This window comes from Pelodiscus sinensis, chromosome 1 (genome assembly GCF_052426305.1).
Source record: "Pelodiscus sinensis isolate ZL-2025 chromosome 1, ASM5242630v1, whole genome shotgun sequence".
In the NCBI taxonomy this organism is placed as follows: domain Eukaryota; kingdom Metazoa; phylum Chordata; order Testudines; family Trionychidae; genus Pelodiscus; species Pelodiscus sinensis.
The window spans coordinates 109,486-122,906 of NC_143052.1; the positions used below are offsets into that span (position 1 = coordinate 109,486).

The 13,421-nt window shown below is 48.1% G+C and overlaps 2 protein-coding genes across 4 annotated transcripts in view; one reads left to right on the forward strand and one right to left on the reverse strand.

The window, feature by feature from the left end:
- The window catches only part of LOC102455136 (guanylyl cyclase-activating protein 1-like), a 46,067-nt gene extending 42,955 nt beyond the window's left edge, over window positions 1–3,112 (reverse strand). The window contains exon 1 of the mRNA XM_089777630.1: window positions 2,818–3,112. Within this exon, the coding sequence (XP_089633756.1) occupies window positions 2,818–2,949 (132 nt within the window). The 5' untranslated portion in view covers window positions 2,950–3,112. The remainder of the gene's footprint in view (window positions 1–2,817) is intronic.
- Window positions 2,429–13,421, forward strand: part of GOLGB1 (golgin B1) — a 131,302-nt gene continuing 120,309 nt past the window's right edge. For all 3 annotated transcript variants that reach the window (XM_075918353.2, XM_075918356.2, XM_075918355.2), the window contains exons 1-3: window positions 2,429–2,561; window positions 9,799–9,938; window positions 12,690–12,786. In XM_075918353.2, coding sequence (XP_075774468.2) covers window positions 12,697–12,786 — 90 coding nt within the window. In that variant the 5' untranslated portion in view covers window positions 2,429–2,561; window positions 9,799–9,938; window positions 12,690–12,696. The remainder of the gene's footprint in view (window positions 2,562–9,798; window positions 9,939–12,689; window positions 12,787–13,421) is intronic.

The window sequence follows — 13,421 nt, forward strand, 5'->3', positions numbered from 1 at the left end:
ATATCTCATGTTCTCTAGACCTTTCATCATTTGTGTTGATCTTCTCTGGACTTTCTCCACGTTTCCTGAAATGTGGCACCCAGAACTAGACATGATATTCCAGCTGGGGCCTAATGTAGATGGCTCATTCCCTGCCTAGGGGATGTGAGACTGGGCAGGCTAATTTCCAATCCTCCTGTTTATTCTTTTCCTAAGCCAGGAGGGCACAGTGGTTCTGATGGAGGTGCTGCAGGAAGGCAGCCCGCACTACCCTCTGCCTGCCCTGGGACTGCAGGTGTTAAGCAGCTGTCCAGCCCACCCTAGAGGTGATTGCTTTTCAGCATGCCTGAAGCAACACAGCAATAGACTGGAGAATGGCTCCCGGGCATGGCTTGCTCATGACTGCTTCAGTCTCACTGGATGAGCCTCAGCCTCTTTCCTCCCCTCCCCTGCTTTGCAATGGGGCTGTAGACTCTGGGGGAGAGGGGTGGAGGCAGGCAGAGGTGTCTCCCTGCAGCAGATATAGACACATCTCTGTATTAATCATTCTCTCATTGAAGTTTTTAGCTTTGTATTGAGTCTTTTTACATGGAAACTTTGTATTACGTCTTGGTAGAATAGTCCCTAGGACAAGTGAGGCAGAGACTGTCCCTTGGGGTGAATGAGGTGGGAATGTATAAGGCAGAAGGTGAACACCTCTGGGCAGTTGCAAAGGTTGGAGAGGGATGGAAGCCAGATCCAAGATCAATGAGCCCTGGGAAGTGGGCCCATTGAAAGGAGACTGGACCTGTGGATGCCTTGGGGGTCAGCAGCAAGGACCTGCTTTGGGAAGCCCCCTCTTTAGAAGTGAATGTAGCAGCATTGAGACACCACCCAGAAGCAGGCACCACAGACACAAACTGCAGATGCATTGGATGGCTCTCACAGATCTTGCACATGCATAAGATGATAGCTCTGCAGGAGAGGGGACTGTGGCACAGCGAGGGGGCTGAAGGAGTCAGTTGCCCCTGGGCACCATTCTAGGGAGGCACCAATTTAATCCCATTCTGCTCCCCCTGTCATCCCTCTGCTCACGTGCTCCTACTCTGTCTGCAACCGGCAGCTAGAGCCTCCTCCCTGCCTCTCTGCTCCAAGCCCAACCCTCCTCCATCTCCACTGGCAGGTTAGTGTATGGGGGAGCCCGGCCTCAAACTGTACAGGGTGGGGGAAGATGCGGTACAAGGAGCAAATTGTGAGTGTTTTTGACCACGGAACCCCATCCCTCAGAATTAGCAACCCCTGGACCAGGGAGCAAATTGTGAGTGTTTTTGACCACGGAACCCCATCCCTCAGAATTAGCAAACCCTGGACCAGGGAGCAAATTGTGAGTGTTTTGGACCACAGAACCCCATCCTTCTGGATTAGCAACCCCTGGACCAGGGAGCAAATTGTGAGTGTTTTGGACCACAGAACCCCATCCCTCTGAATTAGCAACCCCTGGACCAGGGAGCAAATTGTGAGTGTTTTGGACCACAGAACCCCATCCCTCTGAATTAGCAACCCCTGGACCAGGGAGCAAATTGTGAGTGTTTTGGACCACAGAACCCCATCCCTCTGAATTAGCAACCCTTGGACCAGGTAGCAAGTCCTGAGCAGTAGCACAGAATTTTTGATCTGAGGAAGTGGGTCTGGCCCACGAAAGCTCATCATCTAATAAACCATCTTGTTAGTCTTTAAAGTGCTACATTGTCCTGCATTTTGCTTCAACAGAATTTCATGTATGCATGACAGAAACCGCAACGGTAGCAAAAACTGAGGGCTTCAGTTTCTGTCGGTCCACCGGCTCCTGCACACCAACCCTCAACCCCTCCCCACACCTGGAGCACCCCCCCCACGGCCTCCCCAGACTTTGCATCCACAATCAGAGCCCTTGCATGCCAATCCTTTGGTTTACTACTCCATCCTACAGGCCCCGCCAGGATCCCACCGACCCAGCCGCAGACGAGCCAGGCTGCGTGCACTGGCTGGCGCTTATCCTTAGCGCTTGTCCTTCGGACCGGCGCGACGCCGCTACAGGAGCGCGGCTCAGCGGGCACACGGGACGCGTGCAGCTCGAGGTGTCTGCTGCTGCTCCCGCGCAGCCTGTGAGCCTCGCGACCCGCACTGCGGCTGCTGCCCCGCCGCGCTGTGTCTCCGGCTTCCCTCCCCTCAGACCCGGGCCAAAGGGGACGTGCCGCGCTCCAGAGCCTCACCGATAGGTAGGGGCGGGCCGCACCGCGCTGCGTCCAAGCCCAGCAAACAGGTGTGCTGCGGATTGGCTGTTGTGTTATTAGTGGGCGGAGCCCCTTACGCTCTCTTGTGATTGGTGGTTTCATGCCCTGTGTAACTGTAACCCTAGCAACGCCTCAAACTTCTCATTGTGATTGGCAGGCGGCTACGACTATCGCCCTGTGGGCGGGCTGTCTAGGCCAATTCGGAGGCCGGAAGTAGCTGCGGTGTGTTCCGGTGCTGATGTGGCCGGAGGCGGTGCTTGGCACCTGAGACCGGAACTGAGGGCGCTCGCGGGGTTCCGTGAGCGCGGGGAGACCGGGCTCCCCGCACGGGTAAGTGAGGGCGGGCTCGTGCGCGGGCTACGGGCGGGTGCTGGTCCGACCACCGGTCAGTCCCGGACGCCCGCAAGGGCCGCCTGTGAGGGGACCCTGCTCCGAGCCCCCGCTGCCCGGCCGAGGGGCGCTAGCTCCTCGGGCCAGAGCGGCGTTTGCAGCCCCGTCCCCTGCCCGGCTGGGGGCCCTGCCTACCCCGGGTCAGCGCGGAGTTCGGGGATCCCCGTTCCTGCACCCCGCCGCTGCCTTGTCTTACCTGCAAAGAGGAGCCGTTTGCCTCAGCAGATTTGGGGCGCTGCTGAGGAATGACTGTCGTGCCCTCCCCTGTGCTTCCGGTTCCCCAGAGTCCGCGGGGCGCTTGGCGACAGGGAAGAGCCCGGAGGCGCATAAAAAAGTAGCTGAAGAGGAGGAGCCGCGGGCACACTGCCACCTAGAAGAATTAATAGGAGCGACTTTCTGGGATACGAGCTGGCCAGAGTGAAGGGGATCGGGCTGCAGTGAGGGGCTGACAGGAGAGAGCAGCAACATTTGGCGTGGTCCTGGGGAGTGAGAGGAAGAGCAAAAGTAGTGCATTGATTTGCTTTTATTGGGGAAAAAGTTAATCTAAGAACTAGTTTTAAAACACAATTTCCTACTGTCACCTATGTATAAACCAGTTGTGGGGAGCCTAAGGCCTGGGGGCCAGATGCAGCCCCTGCCTTGCCTAAAACCCCCAGGCTCAGGGCTTCCCCCAGCATTGGAAAGCAAACCAAATCTACTAGACTCTCCCCTCCCTGCCCCTCCGGTGTGCAAGAGGAATGTGGGGAGTGTCTTTCTCCTTCTCAGAAAACCCCTTAAAAACAACAAATAGTCTAGTAGCAGGCCCCAAGTGACTCTCTAGCTCCCCCAGCCCCCAGTGTCTTCTATGTGTGAAGTGGGTGTTGCTGGGTCCAGTTAACCTTAACACAGTGGTCAGCATCACTCTTAATGCATGTCTGTGAGGGACAGGAAATCCTCTGTGCTCTGGTGATGTAAGTGATTAGTTGACCATCCGATAAGCATAGAATCAAGGAGTGACTTGATTAGTTGTTTTCCCCCACCACCTTGCTACCTCTATCCGAGAGAGGCAATGAGGCCGGGGGGGACCCGACCCAGCCCAGCTTAAAAGCAGGTTCCCTCCTAGCACCATCCCTGTGGGGGCCAGGAGAGGCAGAGGCACAGCAGGGAAATGGTGCAAATGGGGACTGAAGCAGTCTTAAAGTGTCCCAGTGGGAGCCAGCGCAAGCGGGGACTCCATCAGTCCCCACCTGCACTGTTTTCCTGCTGTGCCTCTGCCTCTCCCTCCCCTTCTCCCCCCCCCCCGAAAGTGGAGGAAATTGTTTAAGCTGAGGGACAGAAGGTCAAGCGCTAAAACTAAGGAGTCAGTCGGTGTGGATGTTTGTCTTCAGATGAGACGATCTAAGTTAGAAATGTCATTTTTGATGGTTTTCTGTTTCTTGTATAAAATACTTATCAGGTGATTTCTTAATTTCTTGGATAGTGTGAGGCAGTGTCTTTCACTGTAGTCAGTGCAGTATGTTGATCTTAATGGATTGTTCACTTTCAGTCCTTTGGGTATGATGTCCATCTTCTTGCACTTGGATAGAAAGATGATGTCTGTCTGTATCTGTGCAAGTTTCTTCGTATGGTTGATGGATTTCCATTCCAAACGGCTAAATGTAGTGCCTTGCATGACATTTCTATCACTAAAACTAAGGAGTGAGTCTTATGCTGCAGCCCTAAACTGTGGGATAGTGGGCAGAACAGGGGTCAGGGACCCAGGAGTGGGACTGATCTTACCATGCTAGGTAATTGCAATTTAACATCCTTAGTGTGCACTGCTTTAATTTCTGCAAAATTCTGCTTTGTGTCATGGTGCAGAATTCCCTCAGGAGTATTACTGGGGACACACAACCTTTGTCCATCATAAAAGGAGAATTTCAACCCGTGGGACAAGTGCAATTTCAATATTGAACTTAAGCTGAACTCTGTATTGAGGCAGGTAAAGGAAACCTGAGGGCTCCAGATGATGAAAGAGTTGTCTCGCTATCAGTAGAGCTATCATGAGATCACAGTGATTAGGTAGGTGGTGAGTGGTATCTACTGTACAATCTTGATACTGTACAACAGTGTTTCTCAACCAGTGGTATGAGTACCCTTAGGGGTACTCAAGAGAAGTCTGGGAGGTACATCAACACAACTGAAATTTGAAGAAAACTGAATTTTTGTTTTAAGTTTTCCTGCACTTTATTATGTTTGTACTTTTTCCCTGAAAAATTTCATCACCCTCCCGGTTACGATTAAGTTGTTTAAACAAATGTGGTGCAATTGTAGAAAAAAATGTTGTGTTTCTGAAAACTGTAGGTACTGGGGATATTATAATTTTTTTAAAAAAAGTGGGTACTTATAATTTTTTTGAAAAACGGGTACTTCATAAAAAACACTTAAAAAAACAACAAATGGTTTGGTAGTACTTTATAGACTAACTTGGCTGCTCCCCTAAAGTTTATAAAAAATGGTTGACACACACTGCTGTACATTTTGGTTAAGAAAAATCTAGCATGATATAAAATTAACATGGCCAGTTTTAAATCCATTTAATATTTGCCAGTGGATAGATCTCAAAATGTAGGCAAAGTTGCAGTGTGCATGGCCAGCCGCTTCATCAGTGCAGTCCCTTCTGCGTTCTTCCTCTTGGCAAGCAGGCCTCAGCCCCATCACTCCAGTGGCTGGTGAGAGCAGTCAGGCATTGATTGGTTACGTGTCACCTCAGCTGCTCCCCCACAGGTCCTTTACATTACCCCCTCAGCCCTGCTGCTCTGCCATATCCCTTCTAGCAGGGTGCAGCTCCCAGCACTCTGTGGAGAGCCGTACCCTGGTCAGATCATTCAGCTCAACAACAGCCTGGCTGGCAGGCTCCTTTCTTCCCTCATTGCCTCTGGCTGGGCTGACATCCCTGGAAAGACCCTCAGGCTGGAGGCTGGCCAGCAAGAGCCAAGCCCTGCATTTGCAAAAGCTACTGGCATAGGGAAACTTCTCTGTCCCTCAACTAAGCTCTGAAGTGTTGGTGAAGAAGCTTTTTCCAGCCTGTTTATGGCCAAGCCCTGTAGGCTCTGCAGCTTTTCCCCAGGCAGATGCTTAGCACCCTTTTCACACACTCCCCCTGCCTTAGGTCCTGCCCTCAGGCAGTGAGTATCTGCATTTTTTTCCAGCTATTCAATTACAATACTTTTTCTGTGAATCTAACTCAAATACAATGTACCCACCTCCTTAAATTCTGAGCAACTTCCATTTTGAAAGTATGAGTTTCTGTGCTCTCCATTCCCTCTTTCTAACTAATACACTGGAATCTATTCTACTAAAATATCCAAGGTATTCTGTCATCTTGAGTATTGTCTTTTCTTTCAAATGTGGTAATGTTTCTCAACCTTTTGATATCAAGGTCCAGGTTATTGCTTTCCTAAACTGGATGAGGCAGACCTTGGGAACAGTCAGTGGTCCACAGAATGGTCCTTGAGAAACACTGAAATATGGTACCTAAAGGTTCCCCCTTCCCCATTGCTTTCCGGTATCTCAGTTCTGTGCTTATTAAATCCTAGAACCACAAACAGCTTCATTCTATTTTTTTAAAAACAGTTATTGTTAGATTTCTCTTGATTAATATTTTCCAAGTTATCACAGTCATGAAACAAAAGTATCTTCTGTTAAAGCTGCATTATGTGCCATTAAAGCTCTTTCTGATCAAATTAATGTTTTGGCAACAGCATTGCACTGGGAATTCATGTTCAACTTCTTATTCACCAGGACCCCAACATCTTTTACAGAGTTACTGCTTCCTAGAGTAAAGCCCCCCCCCCCCGCCATACTGTAAGTAAGTCCTGTGCTCTTTTTTGCTAGAGAGATACATTTATTTTTCTCCCCATTAAAACTAGGGTGACCAGACATTTCATTTTTAAAAGGACAGTTCTGTATTTAAGCCCTCCTGCTACTTAAGTGTCTCAACTTTTTCTTAAAAATGGGCAAATTGTTCCATATTTTCTGCATTGATCTTCTGGATTGGTCTAAATCAGTGTTTCTCAAACTGTGCTCCGCAGAGCCCCAGGGCTCTGTGAGACATCTCCAGGGGCTCTGCAAGGTTGACAAACTGGAAAGCCTTTAAAAGCATAATTGAGAATCGCCTCAAACTGACACAATTAACACACACCGCTGGGGCGCCGCATACATTTTTACAGGATACACAAAGAACAAGTTAAAAATCACTTAGGAAAGTTAGATGTCAGCAAGTCACCGGGTCCTGATGAAATGCATCCCAGGATACTCAAGGAACTGATAGAGGAGGTATCTGAGCCTTTAGCTATGATATTTGAAAAATCATGGAAGACAGGGGAGATTCCAGAAGACTGGAAAAGGGCAAATATTGTGCCCCTCTATAAAAAGGGGAATAAGAACAACCCAGGAAACTACAGACCAGTCAGTTTAACGTCTGTCCCAGGGAAGATAATGGAGCAGGTAATTAAGGAAATCATATGCAAACACTTGGAAGGTAATAAAGTGATAGGGAATAGCCAGCATGGGTTTGTGAAGAACAAGTCATGCCAAACTAATCTGATAGCTTTCTTTGATAGGATAACGAGCCTTGTGGATAAGGGAGAAGTGGTGGATGTCATATACCTAGACTTTAGTAAGGCATTTGATACGGTCTCGCCTGATATTCTTATTGATAAACTAGGCAAATATAACTTAGATAGGGCCACGATAAGGTGGGTGCATAATTGGCTGGATAACCATAGTCAGAGAGTTGTTGTTAAAGGTTCTAAATCCTGCTGGAAAGGGATAACAAGTGAAGTTCCTCAAGGGTCTGTTTTGGGACCCGTACTGTTCAATATCTTCATCAATGACTTAGATATTGGGATAGAGAGTATGCTTATTAAGTTTGCAGATGATACCAAACTGGGTGGGGTTGCAACTTCTTTAGAGGATAGGGACATAATTCAAAATGATCGTAGCAAGTTAGAGAAATGGTCAGAGGTAAACAGGATGAGGTTTAATAAAGAGAAATGCAAAGTGCTCCACTTAGGAAGGAACAATCAGTTCCATACATACAAGATGGGAAGCGACTGTCTAGGAAGGAGCATGGCGGAAAGGGATCTAGGGGTCATTGTGGACCACAAGTTGAATATGAGTCAACAGTGTGATGCTGTTGCAAAAAAAGCAAATATGATTCTAGGTTGTATCAACAGGTGTGTTGTAAGCAAAACTCGTGAAGTCATTCTGCCGCTCTACTCTGCACTAGTTAGGCCTCAGCTGGAGTACTGTGTCCAGTTCTGGGCGCCACATTTCAAGAAAGATGTGGAGAAATTGGAAAGGGTACAGAGAAGAGTGACAAGAATGATTAAAGGTCTAGAGAACAGGACCTATGAAGCCAGGCTTCATGAACTGGGCTTGTTTAGTTTGGAAAAAAGAAGATTAAGGGGGGACATGATAGCGGTTTTCAAATATCTAAAAGGGTGTCACAAGGAGGAAGGAGAAAATTTGTTCCTCTTGCTTTCTGAGGACAGGACAAGGAGTAATGGGCTTAAAGTGCAGCAGGGGAGGTTTAGATTGGACATTAGGAAAAAATTCCTAACTGTCAGTGTGATCAAATATTGGAATAAATTGCCAAGGGAGGTGGTGGAATCTCCCTCTCTGGAGATATTTAAGAACAGGTTAGATAGACATCTGTCAGGGATGGTGTAGACGGAGCTTGGTCCTGCCTTGAGGGCGGGGGGCTGGACTCGATGACCTCTCGAGGTCCCTTTCAGTCCTATGATTCTATGATTCTATGTATTTAATGGGCTCTGGAGCCCAAAAAGTTTGAGAACCGCTGGCCTAAATGAAAGAGATGTAAATAATTGATTTAAATCCCCCAAAAAATCTTTGATTTAAATCATGTTATCGAAAAAAGCACAGTCAGTCTTAGCTAGAGTACACTTAATTTTGGTGTAAACTTCATTGCATTTCTGTTTTTTGAGAAAACAAGAACAGATTGAGCCCCTCTAGTCCAGCATCCTCTGGATTGACCTGTGCTGAACCAGAGGTTGGTATTGTCTGCAGCATTACCAACACTTCCACTGCTTACGGGGCTCTTAGAAGACATTTAGAGGTAAATTAGAGCTAAATAACAGCACAGAATGCTGAGAGCCAGGTCTGGTGGCTGCAAACAAACTTTATGGGACACTTGGTCTCACCCATGATATGTGGAGAGCTGGACTAAAGAGTGCTGGACTAGAAAGATTCTACCTCTGTGTGATGGGATTCCCTTGGAAAAGTTGAGTTATGCTGGAATAAAATAGGGAATAGATTTATGGCATCACCATTGTGGTCTGACACACAAGTATTCCAAAATAAGGGACATGTATTATATAATATAAAATAAGAAAATGACAACTCTAGATTTCTCTTACTACAGCTTTCTGTACTGTATACTAAGCTAATTTTTTTTTCTAGCAACGTCCACCAAAGCAAACAGTTTGGGAATTTAATTATCGTAGCATACTTATACTAAAAGGCATAGAGAGAGCCTTGAAGAATAATGCATTGCAAAGTGAATTATTTAAATTACTAACCAGTTGATCTACTCAGCCAAAGCCACATCTTAAGCCGCATCATTTTCTCTCAATAAGCAGTTTTCCTTGTGATGTTTCATTTTTGCAACTAGGTCTTGCATCATTATCTTGCTCTGTTTACACTTGCCATGTTTTCCTTTTTTACCCCGGGAACAAATTTCTTCAAGAAATTCCCAGCTAGGATCTCACTTACACCCAGAAGCCATAGCCGTTTTTCTGAGGAAAAAATGTGAGGGAATATAGATAGCTGTGTATGTGTTAAATAATGTCTCCCCTTTTTCTTTCCAGACCACTCGAGTGTTCTTTTCTATGCTGCCTCTTGTCCTTTCCTATATATTTTCCTAATTTCTTGGGACCTGCGTCATTGCCCTGGGTTGCCTCCCTCTGCTGCTTGGTTCCAAAGCATTTAATTCTGTTTGCCATTCTGAGAACCCCTGCCATATAGTGACAGATGCTGGGAGAGCTCCCAGAAAATGCAGGAAAAATCAAGTCCAATGAGCAGGCAAGAGAATGACTTCTGATGTCCAGTGCAAATGAGAGGATGTGACCGGAAGGGAATTTACGTGCACTCTCCGTGGGCTGGATAAACTGTTTACCCACTTTTTTTTCCCCAGGTTTCTTGAGACTTGATACCCTGCTGCTGCATGGCCAATAGATCTATTGAAGGAAGTTGCATATGGCCACCAGTTCTGCTGTGAGGACCGCCCTAATTCTGAACTAAGTAGAATTCTGAGCTGTACAGTGCATTGAAGAGGTGGGTATTTGGTGTGGCCTTTCCTACTATTGATGGTCTGTTGTGTTCTGTGACCAAAATATGATGCACATGATATTTTATCCTATTCAGAGACAGATGATTGGAAGTCATGGATATTATACAGGCTATAAGAATGATGCAGCATGTTAGTATCCTCGTTCTCAATGTGGGGAAATAACCAGTTCTTACTGGAGCTGTCGGTGTAAAAGTCAGAACACTTAGGTAACATGTTCTTAGCAATCTCAGTCACTAAATTTGCATGCTGCTATATTAGTATTAGGTGGAGGTTTTTTCAGGGTTTTTCTTGGAGATCACAAGCCTGGAGGCTATGAAATGTGTGGATTGCTGTAGCCAGCTTCTGGCCATTGGATCTTTTTCTGCCTTTTTATACTAAGATTAAAGAGCTTTTTGCTATCAAATAGTCCCCTTGAGTGGATAGTTACCTTCTTTTGGATGGACTGAGGTCTGGTTACACTTAATGGAAGAGCTGGCCTCTATTTTGACCTAGATACTGTCATAGAATCATAGAATACTAGAACTGGAAGGGACCTAGAGAGGTCATCGAGTCCAGTCCCCTGTGCTCGCGGCAGGACCAAGCACCATCTAGACCCGTGCTCACCAACCCGTCGATTGCGAGGCGTTCGGGCACCCCAATTTTCCCCCCACCCCGAGAAGCCCCACTACCTACCTCTAGTGTAGAGCCGGCTTCCCGCGGGGTGGACGGAAGTCCTGGGTGAAGCCTGCATCACTTCCGGGGGGCTCCGGAAGTGCACAGGCTGCTCCCTTCCCACAGCTCTGTCATGTGCTGAGGGAGGGGGTGTCGGCTCCAGAAGAGGAGTCTGGCGGCTTCCCTGGGAGGGGTGAGATGAGTGCAGGGATTTCCCTGTGTCGCGGGAGCGGAGGTCAGCACCGGGGTTTGGCCCCGGGGATGGTGCCCGTGAGGGTTTGGCCCTGGGGCAGGCACCCGCGGGTGTTGGCCGCACTGTGGGAGGGGGCTGGCTTGGCCAGGCTGCGCCACGGGAGGGGGTTTGGCCCCAGGGCAGGTGCCTGCAAGGGTTGCCTGCGCTGCGGGAGGGGAGGGGAGGGGGTTGGCCGGGTCGGGCCATGGGAGAGGGGGTTTGGCCCTGGGGCAGGCTCCCGTGGGGGTTTGGTCTCGCCGCAGGAAGGGGGGGTTGGCCCCGGGGCAGGCACGCGTGGGATTTCCCTGCGCCGCGGGGGGGGGGGGAGTTGGGCCCGGAGGATGCACATGCTGGCTTCCCTCTGGGGGTGGGGAGAATCCTGGGAGGAGGCAGATGCAGGGGACTCTCTGCTGTCACTGGCACCCCGCCCCCTGTCCGCACTCCCCGCTCCTCAGACCCCACTCCCCTGTCCCCAGCTACAGAACTCTGTCTCCCATTCCAGTCCCCACTCCCCCTGTCTCCAGTTACAGAACTCTGTCCCCCATTCCAGTCCCCACTCCCCCTGTCTCCAGTTACAGAACTCTGTCCCCACTGGCACCCTGTCCCCAGCTGCAGAATCCTGTCCTCTGCCTTCCTAGCACTCTGTTCCCTCTCCCCTGCCCCCAGCCGCAGAACTTTCCCCACAAAATGTATAATTATAAATGCTTCATTTTAGATTTAAATACCATGAATAAAAAACAGACCATTTATTTCATAACTATAAACATGTGATTTTAATTTTATACATCGCATAATTTAAAAATAAATTGTTTATCAGAGTGTGTAAGTAAGGCCTGGGGATAGCAAGTGATGGACAGGAGGAGAATAGAGAGGGCGGGGCTTCAAGGAAGGGGCTGGGTGGTAGATCTTCGCCTGTTCTGAGATTTAAAAAGTGATCTTGGGCATAAAAAGGTTGGAGACCACTGGTCTAGACCATCCCTGATAGATGTCTATCTAACCTGCTCTTAAATAATTCCAGAGTTGGAGATTCCACAACCTCCCTAGGCAATTTATTGCAGTGTTACCACCCTGACACTTAGGAAGTTTCTCGTAATGTCCAACCTAAACCTGCCTTTCTGCAGTGTAAGCCCAATGCTGCTTCTCCTATCCTCAGAGGCCAGGGAGAACAATTTTTCTCCCTCCTTGTGACACCCTTTTAGATACTTGAAAACTGCTCTCATACCCTACCTTAGTCGTCTTCTTTCCAAATTGAACAAGCCTAATTCTTTCAGTCTTCTCTCATAGATTATGTTCTCTAGGCCTTTAATTGTTCTTATTCCTCTTCTCTGGACCTTCTCCAGTTTTTGTGGTGCCCAGAACTGAACACAATACTCCAATTGAGGCTTAGTCAAGGATCTCAAGGATATAGATTTTCTACAGTGATGGAGACATCGCTTATGCCACTGAAGCAAGAATCTGTGCTATAGAACTACAGTGGCACAGCTGCAGCATTGCAGCTAAAGCACTTACAATATGGACTTACCCTGAACGTATTTTATCTCTCCTGCAGGTTTGGTTTCCCAGATATCACATTCTTATAGCTCATTTTTTTAAAAAATTTGTTATATATTGGAACGAATATTTCCCTACTTCTACTCTGTATTCCCCTTCTTTTATAGCCAGGGTCTGAATTATCCTCTTAGCTGAAGCATAACTGTTATTTGCTGCTTGGATTTTACGATGGCTTCTCCTTTATCAGTAGGGAAGAAATTTTCTTCTTTGCATTGTACTGGAGATCAGGAAGATGCACGTTTTCCCCTCTCCTTTGCCTTTGACCTATAGTTATGTTTCTTTTTATGGTGTTTTGCTACAGGTGTGAGATGCTGAGCCGCTTATCAGGGTTAGCAAACACTGTTCTGCAGGAGCTGTCGGGGGATGGAACTGATGCAGAAATTGAGTCCTCTGCCACTGTGAGTACACTCTGAAGCAAGCTGTGATGGATCGGACCCGGTCTGGGAAGAGCTGAGGGCGTCCGCTCAGGGCGAATTGCTCAAACTTGGGGCTCCTTCCAGCCCCAGACTGGAGACCTTCCCAAATAGGCCACAAACCAGTTACACCGAGCGCTTCAGTTGCCAATCTGGCCAGCCAGAAACCTCATGAGCAAAACCCCTCTGATAACCCCAGCTCTTCCTGTGCCCCAATCAGCCCTGGGCTTAACAAGCAAGTGAGGGCTTTTAGAACCCAATCTCACCTACTCCGAATAGGTTCTTCCGGTCCCAAGAAGCCAGCCACTGGTTCCAGTCAATTTACACTCTGAATCTTACCCACAAGACAATGCTGAGCCAATCCTTTAGAATCTAAAGGTTTATTAATAAAAGAAAGAAAAGCATGGCAGCAAGGTTGTTAAGGAGAATACATTATATGCATCGAATCACTAAGTTCTCAATGCAGGCTCTTAGCAGAGATGTTACAACTGCTATCTTAGAATCATAGAACTGGAAGAGACCTCAGAAGGTCATCAAGTCCAGCCCCCTGCTCTAGGCAGGACCAATTCCAACTAAATAAACCCGGCCAGGGCTTTGTCAAGCCGGGACTTAAACACCTC